General features: G+C 40.8%; 1 protein-coding gene across 2 annotated transcripts in view; it reads left to right on the top strand.

The window, feature by feature from the left end:
• Acsl3 (acyl-CoA synthetase long chain family member 3) overlaps nt 1–23,057 on the top strand; it is a 46,016-nt gene extending 22,959 nt beyond the window's left edge. For both annotated transcript variants that reach the window (XM_085697856.1, XM_048459059.2), the window contains exons 3-15: nt 3,349–3,526; nt 5,647–5,756; nt 7,656–7,794; nt 8,596–8,746; nt 10,011–10,134; nt 10,689–10,760; nt 11,139–11,278; nt 13,230–13,402; nt 14,546–14,620; nt 16,132–16,323; nt 18,423–18,537; nt 20,465–20,622; nt 22,354–23,057. In XM_085697856.1, the coding sequence (XP_085553982.1) occupies nt 3,349–3,526; nt 5,647–5,756; nt 7,656–7,794; nt 8,596–8,746; nt 10,011–10,134; nt 10,689–10,760; nt 11,139–11,278; nt 13,230–13,402; nt 14,546–14,620; nt 16,132–16,323; nt 18,423–18,537; nt 20,465–20,622; nt 22,354–22,511 (1,785 nt within the window). In that variant the 3' untranslated portion in view covers nt 22,512–23,057. The remainder of the gene's footprint in view (nt 1–3,348; nt 3,527–5,646; nt 5,757–7,655; nt 7,795–8,595; nt 8,747–10,010; nt 10,135–10,688; nt 10,761–11,138; nt 11,279–13,229; nt 13,403–14,545; nt 14,621–16,131; nt 16,324–18,422; nt 18,538–20,464; nt 20,623–22,353) is intronic.
• The last annotated feature ends 177 nt before the right edge of the window (nt 23,058–23,234 follow it).

Below are 23,234 nucleotides of genomic sequence, written 5' to 3' on the forward strand. Positions count from 1 at the left end.
AGAAAAGATGGGGGTTGTGCTTTAGGAAGTGAGTTTGGAAAGGGGGTTTGCAGATTACACGGAGGCTTGTAAAGCTCCCAGTACCTCTGGGCCTCAGTGCTACTGGAAGGGCAGAGGCTGCATCTGGAGTAAGGGACCTTGTTCATGTGTGTGTAGGAGGCTAAGGGTGTATGAGTTGTGGACAAGATGGCCTGGCATGACAGTAATGGGCATGAAAGAGGTGGCTGGGTTCAGGCCGTGCTTTGTGGATAAGGTGGTAGACTCTGGATGGATCTAGCAATGAGCCTGAGGGTGAAATGCAAAGGTGAGTAACTGGAGTTGTGTGGAGCAGTTGGGTGGATGGTGCGCTGTCCTCTTCCATAGGAGTGATGAAAAGATGAATAAAGAGAGGAAGAGGGAGAGCGCTTGGCTTGGGGCTTGCTAAGTTTGCTAAGATATATCTTTTTGGTATCCTGCTGAGCAAGTGAAAACAGATGGCTGTAGTGGATGTGGAAATTTGAGGAGCTTTTGAAGCAGTTGTTGAGAGGCTGGCTTTTGTCGGGGACATTCAGCCTTGTGGACCGCAGAATGTGAGCACCAGTGTATATAGGCTCTTACGTTTGGTAGTTGAAGGTTGAGGAATTTCTGATTAATTTCTAATGACTTAGTGAAGTAAGCGACGATGATCATCTCCAAGTAGAGAGGAAGAATATTTAAAAAGAAGAAGCATTTAGAGTTACTAAAGGATGAGAAAATTAGTAACTGGGGGCGGGGGTGTCTTAGACTGTGGGCTGATGAAATCTGTGGTACTGCATTCAGCGAGGTTTGTGCTTTCTGCAGCAGTGTTTCACGGCATAGACAGGGTTAAATTAATGAGCTTCGTTTTGAGTTAGCCATACAGATAGAATTAGAAACTTCAGGATGAGCCAGGTAAATAGTGTCCACAAACGTAATCTTATGAGAAAGATAATGGTTCAGGTTTCCCCTTTATTTTGTCCTTTATTTTATTTTATTTTATTTTATTTTATTTTATTTTTTTGTAGACAGGGTCTCACTGTATAGCCTTGACTGCTCTGGAATCTCAAAGTACTCAGTGTAGATTAGGATAGCCTTGAACTTGAATTTAGAGAGAGCTGCCTGCCTCTTCTTCCTGAGTGCTAGGATTAAAACTTTGTGCCACTAGGTCCCTCCTTCCCTCCCTCCTTCCCTCCCTCCCTCCCTCCCTCCCTCCCTCCCTCCCTCCCTCCCTCCCTCCCTCCCTCCCTCCTTCCTTCCTTCCTTCCTTCCTTCCTTTGTTGTTAAGACAGGGTTTCACACTGTAGCCTAGACTGGCCTGAATTCTCATTATGTAGCCTGGGCTGGCCTAAGACTCAAAGCAATTCTTTCCCTCAGCCAGCTGAGTACTGGGATTATAGACATGGGCACTTGAATAAATTTTAGAATTTCATTTCTTTGTGAGATGCTGGCATCATCACATGAGTTTATGTATTTGGGTTGTATATTAGGTGTTTTTTTCCCACATTTTTGGACAGTACTGGTCGTTTAGATTTAGAATCTAGGCAGGTGCTCCATTTTTATCTTTGGAGTTTATAGTTTAGTAACTATAATCCGATTCCCACACATTTGGGCCAAATTCTCATCTTTCTTCTCACCCACACAGAGCTCCTTTTGAAGTCATTGGAGCTCCCATGCTGAACCTTTCCTGGGGGTGCAGAGCAAGGTGAGAGTTTGGGACTACTACAGTTAAAGAAGTATATTTTACATCTGTATTCAATAGGACACCAGAGGGCAGCATTTATCCTTCGTCTTCTTCATCTAACCTCTTCGAGAACTCTCTTGAATGCTGCATTTTTAGAAATAAATATGGTCGATGATTTTTTTTTTATTTTATGTGTATGAATGTTTGCCTGCATCTACTTTTGTGCCAGGGCCCATGGAGGCTAGAAGAGAATATTGGCTCTGGACCTGGAGTTAGAAGTGGTTGTTTTTGTTCTTTAAAAAAGGCGGGTGTGTTCCCTGGCAGGCTCCCAGAGCAGCCGCTAGTCCGACAAGGATGGCTGTGGGTCCCTGCAAGATCTCCAGGGTGGCAGGCTGGTCCCGCCATGTGGCGGGCGAGTCATGCAGGCGGGTACAGCGGATAAAAGGCTCACAGGACATAGTATTACTTAAAGAAGAGGGAGACATTTATTACTTAAAGAAGAGGGAAACAGAGAGACATGGAGAGAAACATAGGGAGAGACAGAGACATGTGTGCACATGCCAAGAGACGGACAGAAGAGAGGAGAGTTAAGTTGGCAACCAGGAGGTCAGAAGTGACTAGGGGTGGGCGTGGTTAGTCCTTAAAGGGACCGCAAAGGAATAACAGTTGTGACCACCATTTGTGGCCTGGGAAAACAGGGTCCTCTCGAAAAGCAGGCTCTGGGCCATTTCTCTAGTCCCTGTTGAGATGGCTTTTAAGATACTTGAGACATAAGTTAACACAGCCATGCTTGGAAACCAGCAGTATGCATTTGTAGTTTTTGTTCGGGTTTTACATATAGTGGGGAATTCCTGATTGTGTTTAAGTTGAAATCCATAAAGATAACAGTATGTTAACCAGCTTTTAAAGGAGCTCATTATTAATGTAAACTTGTTACCTGTGCTTCTGACAAATCCAAATAAAATAATACAGGCTGGCTAAGTATCAGAGGTCTTTGAATAATGTAACTCAGTCTCCACTTCGTTGTAGAGAGACTTTGTACTTTGCTTATCATGATGGGTAGTTGTTCAGATTCAATTCCTGTAAATATTTCTTTGAATTTGGGTAGTAGGGTCACTTTCTAGCTATCGATCACATACCATCTGTTTTTGAAATCCAGAATTTTCAAGCAGAGAAGAAGTAAAGCTTTGCTCTAAGTGAATTATTAGTACAGGGCCATTTGTCTAGGAAACTGACCTTTATGATTCCGTCAGTCATATTCAGGTTTCTCCCCTGCCCCCTCCTTATGTAGCCTCACACTCACTAGTTGAATGCCGAGATTTCAAGTGTGTCACCATGCCAGCTTCCCTTTTTGGTTTATTAAAAATAGGACTTCGCTGTATAACTCTGCTGGCTTTGAACTGTATAGATCTTTATGTTTCAGCTCAATTCTGAATAATTTCAAAAACCAAAAATAAAGCTAACTCCCCCCTCTGTCATAGTTAAAAGCTCAGCATGGGGTTTGGGTTGTCACAGACAGTGTCACAGAGCTAAGTTTTAGGATGTACATTAGTGAATATGTCTTATAGTTACATAACTTGAAGCTTGAAATTTGCTCTGATGCCTTTCTGTAAACTAGCATTTTGGTCACATTGAAAGACATTTGTGTTTTTTATACTTTGCTTTGTCAGGTTATTCTGGGGCACTATAATTGGCTTTCCTATGAAGATGTCTTCACTCGAGCCCTTGACTTTGGAAATGGATTGCAGATGTTGGGCCAGAAACCGAAGACCAACATCGCCATCTTCTGTGAGACCAGGGCTGAGTGGATGATTGCTGCACAGGCGTGTTTTATGTATAACTTCCAGCGTACGTATGGACCACACTTTTTAAAATAATGTTTCTTTTTTGTCCTTTTGTTTTTGAGATGAGTCTCTATGAAGCCCTTGCTGTCTGGAACTATAAGGTCCCCAGGCTGACCTCAGACTTAGAGATCCACCTCTTTCTACCTGCCGAGTGCTGGCGGTAGAGTTGTTTGCACCACACTTGACCGTAAAATAGTATTTAAGCAAGAGGTCGATATTCTGATATTAGTTTTTTTCTTTACCTATTTAGAGGGTGTATTTATTATGTTTCAGATATTTATTTACTTATTTGTCTGTTTTGGAAAAAGAATCAGTTTGGGAAGAAACCCTGCTTGTCAAATATTAAGGGGTCTTTCTGCATCTGGAAAACTAGACCTAGCTTTACAGGGTCGTTGCTCGGCTACCGTCTCTCAGGGACCTTTCTGAACCTGCTGCTATTTCGCTAATCTACTTCTGCTAGTAGCTACACTTAACTTCTAGAATACATTTCTATCATACCTTGGTTAATTCCTAAGCACTAGGTTATATGATAAAGAATCTTAATATTGCTGAAGTTATTCGAGTGGTGAGCGTGGCGGCTAACCCTGCAAAGCAGTCCTGGAAGGTCGGCTGGGAGGGAGGCCTTGGGGCCAAATGTCATGGTAAATGAACATGAAACAAAAATGATGCTTCCAGCGACTTCTTTTTTTTTAAGTTATTTTTATTTTATGTGATGGTGCATGCATTGCTCATGGAGGCCAGAAGGAAACTCTGGACTCCCTTGGAACTGGAGTTACAGGTGGTTGTTAGCTCCTGTGTAAGTGCTGGGAATTGAACTTGGGTTTTCTGCAAGAAGAGCAAGGACTCTTAACCTCTGAGCCATCTCACTAACAGTCCTCATTTCCTTCCTTCCTTCCTTCCTTCCTTCCTTCCTTCCTTCCTTCCTTCCTTCCTTCCTTCTTTCCCTTGTTTCTTTCCTTGTTTCTTTTTTTGCTTTTTTGGGACAGGGTTTCTCTGTAGCTTTGGAGCCTGTCCAAAGCTCGTGTAGACCAGGCTGGCCTCGAACTCACAGAGATCCGCCTGCCTCTGCCTCCCAAGTGCTGGGATTAAAGGTGTGCTCCACTACCGCCTGGCCCATTTTCTTCTTTCTTTAGTTGAGACAGGTATCAAGGGTATCAGTGTTTGTCCCTGACTGGTCTAGAGACCTTACTGGCTTTGAACCCTGCTTGGGATTAAATACATTCTCTGCTGCACCCAGTCTGCTTCTTCTGCTTTGTAAAATAGGGACTGCCTTTTTGTTTTCAAGGTTTGAGTTTACATTTCTTTTGAGAATGTTTTGAAAGGATTATTGTTTTCAAAATTATTCTATTTCTATTTCCAGTTATATGGGAAGTAAATGTAAAAGAAATCCATGTTGTATATATTATGTGATTTCAGTGTTCCTAAAATACTTGATTTTTCGATTCTAGAATAAGCTGTACCACTATGTATGAACACTATTTTATTTTTCCTTACTTTTTATCTTTTGAGTCAGGGTCTCATTTAGTGATCAAACTCACTATGTAGTGGAGGGTGACCTCCAGTCTCTGCTCCCCAAGTGTTAGGATTATAGGTCTCATCACTACTCCTGGCATGTGTTATTTTGTTGACTTGTGATACTTAAGATCTGACATTCAATGTGCTGTCGTACCAGCTTGTCCAGTGGTTCTCAACCTGTGGGCCTCATCCCATTTGGGGTGTGTGTGGAAGGAAGGGCCCTTTCACAGGGCTTGCATAAGACTTTATACATGTATTTGCATTGCAGTTCATAACAGCAAAATTATGAAGTAGCAATGAAAATGATTTTATGGTTGAGGTCCCTACAACATGAGGAACTGTCCTAAAGGGTCACATCCTTAGGAAGGTTGAGAACCACTGGACTCGTCTCTTTTCACATTCTAGTTCCAGCAGCCAACAAGGAAGATTTTGACATTCTAGGATCAGGTATAATTCCTTTGTGTCACATTAGTCCTAGAATAGTGTGCAGGCAAAACACACATGCTAAGAGTGTTCACTTAAAGCAGTTGAGGAAGGTGAGTAAAGGAGGCTCTGCTATGTAGCAACTGTGCCTTTCTTCCCGTGTGACCTTTGTCTTCTTCCTCGTAGTTGTTACACTGTATGCTACCCTGGGAGGTCCAGCCATTGTTCATGGACTAAATGAGACAGAGGTGACCAACATCATTACTAGCAAAGAACTCTTGCAGACAAAGCTGAAGGTGAGGAATACAGTTAACTCTCAGTGTGTGATGCTTTGATCCTGAGTTACCTTTGTGAGATTTTGTTCTTTATTTTTACAACATAAAAGCAGATTACATTTATATTAGACCAGAATTAAAAAATTGTTAAAAATTACTACTATGCTAGTGTCTGTTGAAAGGATGACAGCTTTATTGTGCTTGTTTCATAGTGTATTTAAAGTAAATTAATAATCTTGAATGTCTTTTTTGAATTTGTATTTCTGTGCACATGTGCATGCATACGTGTGGTCACATGTGCCATGACATACCTGTTAAAATGAGGACAGCTGTGCTGATTCCTCTGCAGGTTTTGCAGCAGGTAGGGAAAAAATGATCCATGAAGAGACAAGAATGAAATTCAGCTCAGCTGGATTTTACTGTAAGTAACCAGTGCTGGACCAGGACTTCTAGAGTCTGGCCTAGATCATTTTACTTTAGCCACATTTAAGCACAGCACATTTTTTTGAAAAATGTATTTAGACAACTCAGTCTCAAGTACACAACAATTTAAGACATTTTTATATTGAGATTTCTTCCAAAGTACATCTGACTTGTTTCACAAGTATGGGTACTGTTGACTCCGAGATAGTGCCCGAGATTTAGGGTCTGTGGGAGTCAGGACTGACCTGGCCCTAAGATAACTGAAGTCACTTTGACCGTTGTAAAGCTCAAGTGACATCATTCATGAGAGTGGGGTTTGTGGTACAGAAACAATGCTCAGGATTTAGGGGAACAGGGTCCTAGATCAGTAGGAGCATAAATTCTGGGAGACACGACAGAGCCTGTCTCACAACAGCAAAGAATCACCAGGTTGTAAAACTACATCATTCCTAGTGTTCCAGGAAGAACAGCTGTGCACATCATCTCCAGGGCCTACCTGTGTGCGCAAGGCTTTTCTGCCCTCTACAGGCAGCCCACAGGAATCAGTTCTCCCTCTAGTCACCGTGAGATTCCTTGTGGGTTTCATTGATTTCAGGTCATCAGGCTTGGTGACAAGTGCACTTACCTCCTGAACTATCTTGCTGACCCCTCAACATTTTATATTTATTTTATGTGGATGTGGATAGGTATTTTGCCTGCATGTATGTATATGTACCATGTAGTTCAAGTGAAATGCTTATCTTTGTAAGCACAAGGACCCCAAACTGTGTAAGTCAGGTGTGGTGGTATCTGCTCACACTCCCAGCACCAGTGCAGTGTGAGTGGACAGGTGGGTGGGTTCTAGGCCAGAGTATCCTGTGGGGGAAGGCTTGGAGAACACACACAGAATTGTGCATAGGCACCTACACGTGCACACAGAATCTCAGCATTGGGAGCTGGAAGTAGGACCTAAGGGGCTTGAGATCTTACCTCCTGAAAGAAAGGAACGAGTTAATTCGTAAGGTGCTATATGGGTGCTCTTAACCACTCTCCAGACCACTGAATATTTTAAATTCATTTAAATATCACTGAGTAATGATTTGCTTGAAAATTTTAAGTACTAAAATGGGAGACATTTTATGAAATAATAGGAAAATGATTCTTGTAGTTTCTTAGGCCATTTCCCCTGAAAACATTACCATCTCAGGCATGCTTTTGTTTTTCTCTTTTAGTAAATTTACAAGTAGATTTTCTCCCTTCCCCTTATGTTTTTGAGGGACCTTGGATATTCTGTGATTATATGTCCATTTTGTGGAGCAGTAGCTTTGTTGATAAGGATTTTATAAAAGAACAGAGTATGCATAATATATAGAATAGCGAATGTAGCCCCGCCCCCCGCACCTCCCTCCCTCCTTCCCCAGCCCCATCACTGAACTCTTTTGGGGGCAAGAAATCAATTGGTCATTCAGTGTGGTGAACTTGGTTAACGTATCATGGTAAATGTTTGTGTTTCCTCAGGATATAGTCTCTTTGGTCCCGCGTCTGCGCCATATCATTACTGTTGATGGGAAGCCTCCAACCTGGTCTGAGTTCCCCAAGGGTGTCATTGTACACACCATGACTGCAGTGCAGGCTCTTGGAGTGAAGGCCAACATGGGTATGTTGTGTGGTCACCATTCCATATGTGCACTCTGCTCACTGTGTTCTCTAGAACTGACCAGAGGTGTGATCCTGGAGTTAGATCACAAGACACTCAAATGTAGAAATGGGGTTTTCTACAAATGCCTTTATTTAGCCTTTAAAGAAAGACTTAAGGAAAATGCCAGCATTTATTATTAAGTAACTACCATTACTACCACTACTACTCTAGCTACCATTACTACTACTACTGCTAACTACCACTACTACTCTAGCTACCATTACTATTGCTAACTACTGTTACTATCACTACTACTCTAACTACCATTACCACTACTATTCTAGCTATCATTACTACTACTACTTGTGCTACTTTATTTTATTTTATGTTTTTTGAAACAGAACAGGGTGTTTCTAAAATGGTTCAGAGCTTACCTTGTGGCCTAGGCTGACTAGTGTCCCGAGTGCTGGAATTGCAGACGTCTGCTGCCCTGCCACTGTTTGTTTTTACTCTTGAAGACTGGCTTCCCAGTCCCAGGACTTCTGTGGCTACTTTGCTCACTCTGTTGAGGTTTTACTAAAATTGCTCTTTAGAAAACTTTGCCAGAATGCTGTATCTAAGCAGCATCCTTTATTATCTCTCCTTGTTGTTATTTTTCTTTGTAACTCTTATATTATGGACGTAACCGGTTTGTCCCAGTTTGTTTATGCCTCCTTATGTGTTGACTGTTGTTTGAGTATTCATATAAATGAATGAGAAGAAAGTTGGTGATGTCGCCGAGTTCCTCAGAAGTGTGTGTTTTTCTTTTCTTCAATATAGAAAACAAAGCTCACAGCAAGCCGTCACCCTCAGACATTGCAGTAATCATGTATACAAGTGGGTCCACAGGAATTCCAAAGGGAGTCATGATCTCCCACAGCAACATCATTGCTTCTATAACTGGGATGGCGAGAAGGATTCCAAGTCTGGGGTATGTCATGGTAAAATGAAAGTAACTTTGTATTTGTATCTGTATCTGTTAGAGTACAAGCATTTGGGCCTTTTTCCGAGATGGTTAAGTTATTCCCAAGTGTCTATGAAAGTAAACACTTTAGAGAACATTAATTAAAAAATAATAACACTGTTAAAAAGATTTATTTTAATTGTACACATGTGTAAGTGTCTCCCTGTCCCTGCTCATGAATGAAGCTGCAGAGGCCAGAGTATCAGATCCCCCAGAGCTGGAGCTGTTAGTGCCCAGTATGGGTTGAGAACCAGACTGAGATAACATGAGTTGTTAACTGCTGAGCCGCCTCTCCTGCCTCTAAAATAGTTATGTTCATGTGATTTTAAAATGATAGTTCAGTGGCTTAGTATTTTAAAGATGCAGAGTTTAGCTGAATTTGTGGTTGTAAATACCTCAAGTTTAAATTATTTCAGTCAGTTGGCCTCGCTTCCATGTGTACGTAGTCATTTCTGTATGCTATGTGCAGTCTTGGTGGGCAGAGAGGTAGTCATAGTCAACTGATGGATTTTGAGGTTGTGCTCTTGGGGCATCAAGGGAAAGTGGAGTGGAGTAGGCAAAACATGACAGAAGACACCAGCTGGGGTGGAGGAGTTAAGATGATACCTCAGAGATGACATCATTCTTATGACGACAGCTGGGACACTGCCTTTTTTGTTGCCTTTATGCGCAGACACACATGCATGGAGACACATGCAGTTAGCTGTGGGCCGGGATGTGGAAACAGCTGAGAAACCTGAACAGCGCTTCCCTTTTGGACTTCCTTAGTTGTTCTTCATGTTTGTAGATGCAGGGCCATTTCTTGAAAAATACATGAATACGCATATTTTCTTGTGTATTAAGTTATACTTTACAATTTATTACTGAATCCAGCTCCTAGAACAGGCATCCATTCTAAGAGAGTCATAGTAGGTACCCACTAACTCTAAAGGTCATCGCTTATACAATGACTTCCTGTCGTTTAAAGACCTCCCAAACCCCAGCTTTCACTTCTTTTGCCTTAGTACCTTGCTCCTGCAACAGACCACATTCTCTTTATTTTTGGATTGAACTGTAGTTTGGATGCAAAGGAAATGTAGTTTTTTTTTTCTTTCTGTCTGTCTTATCTGTGCCCCCTCAGCAGGGAGCTTCAGTGGGTGCTTAGCTATTCCACTATGTGTCTAGAAGCCTACTGTGGTCACTTTGGCAGAAAGCTCCCACCACCCTTGCTTTTATCTGTCATTTCTTTCAGAGAGGAAGATGTATACATTGGCTATTTGCCCCTGGCCCATGTTCTAGAATTGAGTGCTGAGCTTGTGTGTCTTTCTCATGGATGTCGAATCGGCTACTCTTCACCACAGACTTTAGCAGATCAGGTAAATTAAGCATCTATGACTTGATATACTAAAAAGTATTTTTAATGTTTCTTTCCCTATCAGTTTCAAGTTAAATCAGTAGAATTATTGCTACCTTCCCCCCTCCCCCCCGCAAGACAGGGGTTTTTCTGTAGCTTTGGAGCCTGTCCTGGAACTAGCTCATGTAGACCAGGCTGGCCTCAAACTCACAGAGATTCTGCCTCTGTCTCCCGAGTGCTGGAATTAAAGGCCTTAAAGGCGTGTGCCACCACTGCCCAGCCATATTGCTAATTATTTTTAAGTAGACATATTAGAATATAAATACATTGAAAGGGGTGAGTTTATCATATGTTTTTGAGTTAAGAATGCTATTAAGTTTTTAAGTTAAAGATTTTTTTTTCCAAGACAGGATTTCTCTGGGTAACCTTGGTTATCCGGGAGCTTTGTAGATCAGCCTGGCCTTGAACTCACAGAGATCCCCACCTGTGTCTGCCGCCCCAGTGCTGGGATTAAATGTGTGCACTAGCACCGTCTGGTTCAAAATCTTTATATAGGTTATATTTTGTGTTTTGTAGTCTTCAAAAATAAAAAAAGGAAGCAAAGGAGACACATCCGTGTTGAAGCCAACCCTGATGGCAGCTGTTCCGGTAAGAATTGCCCATTCTTTCTTATCAAGCACTCAAGACGTGCTGTCAGCCGCAGGTGATGGGGTGATAAAACTAATTGTGATTCTACTTATATTTTTTAGTCCTGATAGAATTTATCTTTAAAATGACTTAGTGTCTTGATGGTAAGGTGAGTGGGGTGGATCAAGTGCTGGTTACACAGTCTGAGAACCTGAGTTCAATTCTTAGGTCCCAGATGATGGCAGAAGGAGAGACTCTGACCTCCACATGTGCACCATGACACATGCACCCCAAAACTACCCTCCATCATACATATGATAATTAGGAATATTGATGATTTGGATATGACATAAATATGAAGATTGCTCAGATAATTAATGAATTTATTTATATGTCTAGGAAATCATGGATCGGATCTACAAAAATGTCATGAATAAAGTGAATGAAATGAGTAGTTTGCAACGAAACTTATTTATTTTGGCCTATAATTATAAGATGGAACAAATTGCCAAAGGGTGCAGTACTCCGCTGTGTGACCGGTGAGTAAAGTCAGTTCCTCGTGTAAATGCCAGTTCCCTTCAGCAGGCTGGGGAATTGAGGCCTATGTACCATGGTTGCGGTGGCTCAGGCCTGAAATCCCTGTGGCTGGGGGCTGCCGAGGTGATTCAGTGTTTTGCAGAAAGGGTGGGTGATGGGAGCATGTGAGAGCTGGGCACCAGCGCTGCCTTCTGGCCTCTTAAAAAAGTCCAAGGCCAGCCTGTGCTCCATAGCAAGTTCCAGGCCATTTTGGGCTGTGTACTAAGAAATTCATTTGAAAAGTCAAGGGACTGTAACAATCCTTCCTGCATAAGAACTGAAAAATTTTTAGTTATCATTTTTCTGCGTTTAATATAGTACTTAGATGTTTAATGATGTTAAGTTTCAAAACACTACTTTAAAATTTATTTGAATATGCTTAATGGTGAAAATTATCAAACTTTTATTTTTAAAGCTTTAAAAGATTGTTCTCCAGCCTTCATCTCTGTTTTTGTACTGTTAATAAAGAGTACCAAGTAGTTTGAAAATTATAAAGTGAAAATAGGATTTTTTTTTCTTTTGAGTGTTTCACTTGCATTGTAGACCAGACTGGCCTTGAACTCAAAGAGATTCTCCCGCTGCTGCCTCCCAAGTGCTGGGATTAAAACCATGCACCATCACTGTTCAACTATATGTTTAATTTTTTTATGAAAATATAAACATAGTTTTCAGATGCTTTACATTATTGGGTTTTTTTTTTTAGACTTTTTGTCTATTTTAGGAAGATGTCAAGTCTAATAAATTTTTTTTTTTTGATGATAGGGTCTCCTTTCTGAGGGCTAAGTTAAGAGACTGGATAGCTCAGTTTTAGAACATAAGACTTAAGGTGTATGCCACCACATCCAGCCTTAATACAACTAATAAAATGATTGCCGTGTAGTCTTCATCCTTTTCAAAATGTTTAACAAACTTCAGTTTCCATAGCTTTGGAAACTGACCCTAGGGTGTGCGTCTCAGTAAGCAAGCACCACCACTAAGCCATTCCCAGCCTCACTCCTCGCTTTTTACTTGAGTTATGAGCAGTCTTTTTCAGAAACATATCAAATAGATATTTGAAATACTTTCTTTTTAAAATTGCTTCCAGATAATTTGCATATTTTTAAAGCTATAATAAACACCTCAAAGTTTGTATTAGATAGATTTTTAGACAGATTTTAAAAGAGATTTCTGTACATAAAGCTTGCATTAATTTCTAATGAATAGATACAAGCAGAAAATTAATTTGCTTCTAATAAATTATTTAAAGATGTGGCATATAATATGTATTTATGATAGCAAATTCTCTGTTCATTAAAAAGAAAATCTATTACTATAAACAATTAAATATACCAATTTTATATTGTCTATTACATGAAAAATAACTGAGGAAATGACATTTTCTTTGCTGATTGTACCTCTGATATTTAAGACAGAGTGACTCAGGATAATCTTCTGAACTGGCTGTAATACTTTGATTACGTTACTTAATCTCAAAAGCTCCATTTAACAGAGAGGTTAAAGATTTGGAAAACTTCTGGCTTAGTTACTTTTCTGTTGATGCAAAGAGTCACCGTGACTAAGGCATTTAATTGGGGTCTTGCTTACAATTTTAGAGGGTTCACTCCATGTCCATCATTGCAGGGTGCATGGCAGCAGGCAGGCAGGCACCCCGCTGGCCACTGGATCAGTAACTGAGCTTGCACCCTAAGCCAAAGGCAACAGGTGGAGGCACCAACTAGGAATGGTGCTGGATTTTGAAACCCCAAAGCCTACTCATTGTGTCACCCCTTCTCCAAAAGGAGTACACCTACTGATCCTTCCTCATTCGAAACAATTGGAAACCAAACACTCAAATATATGAGCCTGTGTTGCCCATTTTTATTCAAACTACCACTCTGCTTTAAAAGTCTTGGAATTTTCTATTGGTATTTTTAGCTTTGTTTTCCGGAATGTTCGAAGGCTACTGGGTGGAAATATTCGCCTTTTATTGTGTGGTGGTGCTCCACTTTCTGCAACGACACAACGATTCATGAATATCTGTTTCTGCTGTCCTGTTGGTCAGGGGTATGGACTCACGGAATCAACAGGGGCTGGAACGATTACAGAAGGTGGGTGCTGTCATCCAAGATGTGCCCTGTGTGCCTGTCAGAGGCTGGGGTGCAGTGTAGCCCCCCCATTTGTTATGGATTATTTTTTAAAAATGCATGAGTAATCAAGGTTTTGATTAATAGAATTGTGATTAACTTGGGTACTGTAATTGTTGATAGATATTTTTAGGATGTATTGGATGAAGTGGTAGTTAATTCATCTACAAGAGCGTTTTGTATTATGTATTGTCATATGATATTAAAAACTGAATATTCTGGGAAAGATGCTTCCAAGAAACACTGTTTTGTACATTTATTTTATCCCAGCAATTATAGACTAGTGTTTTTTTTTTTTTAACTAGTCATTTAGGTACCAAAACTCAGATTTATTTCTGGCATTTGAATGATCTTTGATGAAGAATCACAGTCTACTAATAATTCATCATTCTGGGGTACGAGATCTTGGGAGTTTTCTTCTGGTTTTCAGCTGTAACTGTAGAATCTTAAGTGTGGTATGATAGCTGAAGATGATGTGAGAGATGCCACAGCCTTGAAACAGTGATCCGGGAAAGATGGGAGAGGCCGTCAGCATTGTAGTGCTGTACGACCCAGCAAGGAAGTAGACTAGGTGTAAGTTGTGCTCCTCTGTCCTGTAAGATAGGACTCCCAGCTTAGGAACTGGGCAGCCACTTATACGTGTGGGCTGGATCCTAATGTGAGGACGTGTGATAGGCAGAGATTCCAGGGATGTAGAGCAGGTGTGCCTGATTTCATAGGACTCTCGGTTGCTAATGTAGACTCCAAACCATTTGAAACTTCTTTTTCCAATGACTGTAACAGGTGACCTTCTAAGAAAAGGCTATGCCCTGTACCCGGGTGTGTTTTTGTAACTCTTTTGCTTAAAATGTGTTTGAAATGTCTTAATAAGCCCCAAACTCTGCATAACAAGTAAAATCAGTTTCAATAATACTTCAGGTCTTTAAAAAGTGTACCTGTGCTGAGCAGAGCCTGCATCCTGTGGCTCACTTCTGTTTGTAAGGATTCTCTTGGGGATGAGGCTGGCTATCCAAGGCTTAGGATAAATCATCATGTCAAATCACTTAGGAGAAGGAAGCAGTTGGTTAACCACAGTTCTCAAATACTTTTTCTCCCTTTGCCTCTTAGTGTGGGACTACAATACCGGCAGAGTGGGAGCACCATTAGTTTGCTGTGAAATCAAATTAAAGAACTGGGAGGAAGGTAACAACTTATTTTAGTCACAGAACATTAACTTTTATAAGATTGAAATAGACATTACTCTATTGCCTTTTGTTACATATTTTAGAATGTAAAATTTTAAGTGTTCATTTTGTTGATTAACTGTTAATATAGAACTGAGCAGATGTACTTAATTTGCATGCTTCAGAATTGATTCTGAAGAATAGATTTTTTTTTAACTTACTGTATATATGTTTGTGTGTTTATATGTGTGGAGGCTAGATGTCAGTCTTGGGTGTCATTCCTCAGAGGTCATGTCTACCTTGTTTCCTGAAACTGAGACTGTGGCTTAGGCTAGGCTGGCTGGCCAGTGAGCCCTAGGAATCTGTCTCTGCCTCCTGAGTGCTGACATGACAAGCCTGTGCACCACACATGGCTTTTTAATATGATTTTTGGCAGTTGACCCCATGTCTTCTTACACAGCAAGCTCTTTACTGATTGAGTAGTCTCCCCTAGTCTCTTGATTATCATTTTATTATATAAGTTACATAAAGTAAAAATGATAGCAGAAATTTGAGATATGTGCTAAGTGAATAGTGTTATAAGTTAGGAGGACCAACAAGATGGCTCATTAGGCAAAGGCCTTGTCTCTGATCCTCAGGACCCGAGGTCAATCCCTAGAACACACATGGTTGCAAACCAGAATTAACTGACTTTTATACATACACTGTAGTTTCTGGGTGCATGCATATGCATGCTTGCACGCACACACACACATACACATACACACAGCACAGACACGAAGAGTCAGATGGGAAGGGAGAAGAGTAAATGTAATAAAATAGTAGTCATAATTTCACTTTGTAGAAGAAAAAAATCACATTTATTCTGTATGGATTATCATAATTTTCCTTTTCCCCGAGGACTTCAAACAAAGTTTTTTTAAAAGGAAAAAAATTGCACTTTAATTCTATAAAAATTTGTTGTTTATTCTATTTAAAATAAAAACCACTGTAGAGATATTTGTGTCATATCAAAGCATATGGATTATCTGTGATCTATCGGGACATACCTCTCTTTTCTAAAGATTCTAAGACTGATAACATTTGTCATCTGTTTTTTGCATACGTTAGAAATAGTCAATAAAATTTGAACTCAGTCAATCTAAAATTATCTGAAAGAACAAGCTTCTAAGTATATATTAGTGTGATTTTATGAAGGGATTTGTTCTATTACTTCATATTGGACAGTTCTTTTATAATTTTTCTAGCATGATATATGGACCAAGTAGAAACTTTGTAATTATTTTACGTAATAGGTGAAGGATGCTGGAATTTAGAATATTCATTTTTTTTTTGAAATAGTAGCTTAAAAAGTGTGGATGCTCATTATTGAATGACTGAAAGTTTGGCGCTAGCTTATTGATAATGTTTAGCCTCAGTATCTGCTTTATTTATCCTGGACCTCTAATTGGTTAAAGTAAGATCTATACTTAGAAACTAATAGTTTTGAATTTTTATGTAATACCTATATGGTTTATTTGTGCTTTTTAGGTGGCTATTTTAATACTGATAAACCATATCCCAGAGGCGAAATTCTTATTGGTGGCCAAAATGTGACAATGGGGTACTACAAAAATGAAGCAAAAACACAGACTGATTTCTTTGAAGATGAAAATGGGCAGCGGTGGCTCTGCACTGGAGATATTGGAGAGTTTGACCCTGATGGTTGTCTGAAGATTATTGGTGAGCCATTGAGTCCTTTGTTTCTTTGTCTTTCTAACTTCCTTCCTTTCTTTCTTTCCTTCCCTTCCTCCTTCCCTCCCTCCCTCCCTCCCTTTCTTTCCTTCTCTCTCTCATTATCTTTTATTATATGTAGGACTGTTTTGCTTAAATGTATGTATGTGCATTACATGTGTGCATGATGTTCATTGATATTAGAAAAAAGTATTAAATCCTCTGGAACTGAAGTTACAGATGGTTTTAAGTCACCATGTGGGTACTGGGAATTGAACCCATGTCCTCTTAAGTACATGATGTTAAAAGCTGAGCCATTTCTTCAGCCCCTGAATCCTTTCTTGAAAGTAAGTGCTTCTGAAATGCCTTTTACGGAGAGGTGCCTGTGTTTAGAGAGACTGTTTAACAGTGAAAGAGCTTATCTCTGTAATAATGAGAAGGGCTCTTATCCCCAAAATACAGCATATTAAAGAGGGACCAAGTGTTCTCAAAGCTTGACACATTATGGATAAGGCTGTAAAAGCTGTTCGGCCACAGATTTGTAATAATTGTTAGTTAACCTTAGTCATTCTCCATGGTTTGTGTCGATGCTGATATCACCAAAGTCCAACTTAGTGCACTAAGGCGTTTTTTTTTTTTTTTTTTTTTTTTGGACTTACAGGAAGTTGTGACTAAGGAGTGGGTGAATGGGCGAAAGATTGCTCATCAAAGTAGGAACGACTCGAAGTCAAACAAAAGTCCACCCCAGCATGAGTGAAGTGGGAACTCATGAGCTTCCTGCATGACTTTGCTGGCAGACTGATAAGTTGAAGAGGTCTCTTCTTGGCAGCTCAGTTCGTCTGAGCCTCTCTGGGCAGCTTGGATTATCTGAGAATATCTCTTAGTAGCCTTTACTGCTTACATAAGCCTCAGAAGGGAGGGGTCTAGTGCATCAGGGACTTCCTAGACCACTGGTTCTCACCCTTCCTGATGCTGCAGCCCTTTAATATAGTTCCTTATATTGTGGTGACCCCCACCATAAAATTATTTCCTTGCTACTTCATAACTATAATTTTGCTACTTTTATAAGTCACAGTGTAAATATCTCTATTTTCTGAAGGTCCTAGGCAACCTCTTTGAAAGGGTCATCTGACTCCCAGCAGGGGTCGCGACCCACAAGTTGAGAATTGCAGTCCTAGAACCTTTGCATAGGCTTATGCAAAGATAAGATAGGCTTACTTAGGAAAGTTCTAACTTACTTACTTTCCTAAGTAAGCATATCTTTATAACGTCTGAGTGCTGAGGCTCTTCCCTGCAGATGGAAAGTCATTGTTTCTTGTGGGAAATTGCTGCACAACACTTCACCATAACTTGAAGGCTTCCTTTCCACCAGCTCTGCATCCCTGTTTCATGTACCACTAAGAGACATGTGCCTCAGCATCTCTTTCTGTCTTTCTACATTTGCAGACCAGGATGTGCCTTCTACCACCCTCTCATAAGAATTCCCTTTCTGCCTGTTTGTACCCCTCCAAACCTTTTTCTTCCGTCATGTGATGGGGGAAACCTCATTATTGTAAAAAGCCTTGAATGTCTTCTGGAAGTTCAGTTCCAGGTGTTTCTTTGCACAGCCGCCACGCACCTCCCTGCCTCTTTGGGGTTGTTTCCCTCTTTTATACTCCAGTGACTTCACGGAACGGCCCTTGCCTGTGCTGTTGTACCGGGATGCTTTCAACTCTTGTCAACAAAATTCTTCTCAGGCCCCACTTGCTAGAACCTTTCCAAATCCACAGATGGTGTGCTGTGTGGATGCTGTTTTGTGTCACTCTTCCCTGGGTAGTATGTGTTTGCCCTTTGTCTTGCACAGCTGCCTTACCTGCTGGGTTCTAGTGAGTGCCAGGAGCGTATCTGCTCAGTAGAGAATATTAAAACCGTGAGGATGATGTCCTTTAAGTAAAATTTTCCTCTAAAGGATTTATTTAATAATAGAAAATTAGGGTCTCATTTTATTATGTAATCTCAACTTTAGGGTATCCACCAACGCTTAATTGAGAAAAGTTTTAAATAACTTGGTGACAGTACCTATATGTGCTTAAATGTGTTCTCATTGTTTCTGCCTTTGTTCTGTGCAGATCGTAAAAAGGACCTTGTGAAACTACAGGCAGGAGAGTATGTTTCTCTTGGGAAAGTAGAGGCAGCTTTGAAGAACCTCCCACTGATAGATAACATTTGTGCATATGCAAACAGGTAAGCCGTGGAGTCTGCACAGAGTGTATAGTGAGGTGGGCGTATAGTGAGCAGTCACAACCACATGAGAGATCACTCGAACTGTTCTGACTTAATGGCCACCACCACCTCTTTCCAGCTAGTGAGCTGGTACTTCCTGCGGTGTTCTCCTTCATCTTCCTGTTGTGTGCTGCTTTATGTCTCTCTGTCAGTGTCCTGAGTGACAGAGGAAAATAAGTCCTCCTTCCTGTTACCTCGGCACCTAGCTACCTGTGTGTCTGCACAGGGAAACTTTGCAGACCCAATCAGAGGAAAGGGGAATTAGCAGTGTCTTCCTACAGGCCCTTCTTCCTGTCCTTCTGACCTGCAGTTTGAGTATCCTTACTGCTGGCCCTGGTAGCCACAGCCTCACAGCCCCTGGAAGTTTAGAAGCCTAGAGCTGTTTTGGGAAATAGGATGGTTTTGGAGATTAGACCTGACTACATTTTCTGTAACAGAAGTTACAGAAATTATAATAAAGTGGCAATTCTTCTCCAGTGATCATGGTCGCTGATCTGTGAGTAAGCCGAGAAGCCTGTCGGTAGCAGTTGACATAGTTATGGTGTCCTGGGAAAATCACCTTGGAGGTAGACGTCAGGGTGCATCCCAAATGGTAGATGAGCATCGGTGGAATAGCTGTGTTCTGAAATAATTGGGACAATAAATGGGACAGATTTTGGAGATGTGGATTCTTGTTTTGAGGCAGGGTCTCTCTACAAGTCCTGACAGTCTTGGAACTCACTGTGTAGTTGGAGCCACCTTTAATCCTCTTGCCTCCACCTCCCAAGTGCTGCTGGAATTAAAGGCGTGCACCACACACCCATTTTAAAATGCTTGTCCAGATTTGACTAGTTAGCACCCTGTACATGACTCATTGGTGACTCTACACTTTAATCAGCCATTTCCTTTCTTCAGCATTTTTCCAAAGCTGATTTTTACTTATTTAAGAATCACTCCAAACCTGGTGGTTGTAGCACACTCTTTAATCCTAGCACTAGGGAGACAGAGGCAGAGTTCCAGGACAGCCAGAGCTGTAATACAAAGAAACCAAAAACCAAACAACAACAACCAAAGGATATCCCCAGATGTTCCTTTCTTCATGGTGCTGTTATTTCTTCAGGTTCAGGCTGGCCTTGAATTCATGGCACTCCTCCTGCCTTAGCCTCTGTAGTATGGGGTCTACAGCCTTTCTGCCCAGCAGGCATACTGTCTTACCAACAGTACCTGTCTTTGTGCATACTAAGTTTCTTTGGTAATCAAATTCTTTATCAGAAGAAAATGAGCATCACTGCAGGACTTACTTCCTCCCCTCCACTTTCTTCCTTTTCCTTCCTTCCCTCGCTTCCCTTCCTCCCTTCTTTTGACAAGACAGGGTTTCTCTGTGTAGCCCTTGGTATCCTGAACTCACTCTATAGACCTGGCTGGCCTCAAACTACGAGATCTGCCTGCTTTTTCCTCCCAAGTGTTGGGATAAAAGGCTTGTGCCACCACACCTAGTGTATTGCAAGCTTTTGACTTGCTGCTACAATTCTTCAGAAACATAATTTACAGGTTTTGCTTTTCTTATTTCGTTTCTAAGAATTTACCGATTTCAAAGAATTGGGAAAAAATGTAAATTCCCTTTAAAAATGTATACATTACATTACCACTTCTAATTGTTAGGCACACAGAATTTATGAGGTTTGTTTGCAGTGAACTTTGCGAGAGCTCTCAGATGTGCTAAGTGGTAAGAGGCATTGCATAAGGTAGGTATGATGGTGGTTTTTATGTATGTCATAATTTTTCCAATAGTGAAGAGTTGGCTATAGAATAAGAGTTGGCTATAGAATGCCGTGGTAATTGGTTACATTAGTAAGCACAGTGCATGCTGTTTTGTTCCTTTCTAAGTTACCCTTTCTGTGTGTTTCAGTTACCACTCTTATGTAATTGGATTTGTTGTGCCAAATCAAAAGGAACTCACGGAGCTAGCTAGAACGAAAGGATTTAAAGGGACTTGGGAAGAGCTGTGTAACAGCAGTGAAATGGAAAATGAAGTTCTTAAAGTGCTTTCTGAAGCTGCTACTTCAGGTGAGTGTTCTGGTAAACTGATTCTTAGAACTGAGATGTGGAAAATATATGCATTTATTTAACCTGTACATTATAAGGGCCAGAATGCATCCTTTTCTTCTGGCAACCTTACACCATTATTCAGGCCCCTCTGCAGTAGGACATTCAATTTTTTGCTCTACTAAACTGATTTTCCTTTCCTTTCCTTTCCTTTTTCCTTTTTCCTTTTTCCTTTTTCCTTTTTCCTTTCCTTTCCTTTCCTTTCCTTTCCTTTCCTTTCCTTTCCTTTCCTTTTCCTCCCCCCTCCCCTCCCCTCCCCTCCCCTCCCCTCCCCTCTCTTCCTAAGACGGGGTTTCTCTGTAGCCCTGGCTGTTCTGGAACTCACTCTGTAGTCCAGGCTGACTTTGAACTCACCAGAGATCTACCTACCTCTGCTTCCTGAGTGGTGGGATTAAAGGCATATACCATCACTGCCTGGCTCTAAACTGATATTTTAAAAATTAAGTTAAAAAAATTTGTAATTTCTTGTAAAAATGTGTATGAGGCTATGTAATGTGGAGTTTTTCAGCATCTTAGTTGCTTTCCCTGTTGCTATAATAAAATGTCCTGCTAAAAGCTGCTGAAGGGAAAGTCTAGTTTGGCTCCCAGTTGAGGGTACAGTCCATTGTGGTGGGGAGGTTACGGTGGCAGAAAGCTCAAGGGAACCAGGCACATTGCATCAGAGTCAGGAAGCAGAGAGGTGAGTGCTGGTTTTCAACTAGCTTTCATCCTCTTTATGCTGCGTAGGGAATGGTACCTCTCACAGTGGGCAGATCTTCTCACTTGAGTTAACCTAATCATGATAGGCATTCTTCCATTTCCCAGGTGGCTCTAGGTCTTACTAAGTTGACAATATAAATCTCTGCAACCATGAAGTGCCAAACTGGGATTTACAGCCCCTTAGCTGTTCTCATCCTCTTAGCTTTTGCCTTTTCTCTGCTGTTCTTCAGGGCACTGCTGTTTTCAGGGCACAGTAGTCCTTGGTGAAAGGTCCCAGTATGTTATACTGGGTGTCCTGTAACCTCTTTTTGTGTTTTAAAGATTTGACTAGTTAATGATATGTAATAACAGGTCTCATGATATTTTCATACCTACATATGATGTATTTTGACTATTCCCTGTTATGTTGTCCTTCAATTCCTTGCTCTTTCCAGCTAGTTCCACTTGTACTTTCTTTGTATTTGGGCGGCTTACAGGAGCATGGACAAGGGGCTGTTGAAGGAGCAGGGGCATCGCAGTAGTGACCATACCACTGGAGAGTGGCTCCTGCTCCCGGCAAGGGTTCAGCTGCCCGGAGGCCTCTGCTTTTCTTTCTGTCAAAGACTAATATTGTTTGTTCAGTAGTAAACGTCTGTGTCTGTCTTGTTAATGCTCCATGCTGCACTTTTCCAGCTCAGTAATGGGGTGTAGACCCACATAGAGGCGATTGTTTTAACGACAGAACTGCCTTCCATTTTATACCTATATCATTTATTTAATTGATTCTCCTATAGATAAGTTAATTTGTTAAATGGTTTTTGCTGTTATAGTTCTCATGTCTCAGAAACTTGTATGTTTGAGGTTGAGAAGTGAGACTGGTATTGATGGGTTGCTTGTTTGTTTGGGTATTTGGTGGGTATGCCTCAAAGAACTGTACTTTTTGCTGAGAGCTTTGACGGTGTTCTTAATGTGTGGGGGTTCTTATTGCTGTGTTTTCTTTTGTTTTCGTCACAGCAAGTCTGGAAAAGTTTGAAATTCCAGTAAAAATTCGTTTGAGCCCTGACCCATGGACTCCTGAAACTGGTCTGGTGACGGATGCCTTCAAGTTGAAACGCAAAGAACTTAAGACACATTACCAAGCAGACATTGAGCGGATGTATGGGAGAAAATAGGTAGTTTTGGCACGAGTTTGCTAAAGCGAGCTCAGATCAAATAGGAAAATACTTGAACTGTGTGTCTCAGGCCGAGGCAACTCCACTCCTCATATTAAACCCCAGCTGTTATTTCTCACCACATCACCATTTTTAACTGACAGGATTAGTAAACTATTAAGACAGCAAACTTGTGTCTGTCTGTTTCTTCCCTCCTCCAGTTTGCTTTGGCATCTATGACTGTGTCAATAGGAGAATTTTTCTGAATCTTACTGGGGAAGCAGTGATTTTAAAACCTCAAGTTTTTAAACATGATTTATATGTTCTGTATAATTGTTCAGTTTGTAACTTTTTAAAGTTTGGATGTATAGAAGGATAAATAGGAAATATAAAAATTGGTTATTTGGGGGGCTTTTTTACGTATTGTATTTAAAAATAAAAGGGTATCATTGTGAAATTATGTAAATTTTAAATGCTTATGAATCAAGTCACTGTTGAACAAAAGATTTGTTGCTGTGTAATTATTGTCTTGTATGCATTTGAGAGAAATAAATATACTCAGACTTACGTTTTAAGAAATTGAGACTTTGCAGATACACACCTGACACTGTTGGTTTTCTATACTTATTTTTTTTTCTACTGGGAAAACAGTAGGGTTGGCACTGCACGAAACGAAGTAGCAAGAGAGCGACGGAGCTCAGAGGCACAGCTGGCACAGCTGGCACAGCACGCGCGGCAGCTGGT

Source organism: Myodes glareolus, chromosome 1 (assembly GCF_982192425.1).
Source record: "Myodes glareolus chromosome 1, mMyoGla1.1, whole genome shotgun sequence".
Classification (NCBI taxonomy): domain Eukaryota; kingdom Metazoa; phylum Chordata; class Mammalia; order Rodentia; family Cricetidae; genus Myodes; species Myodes glareolus.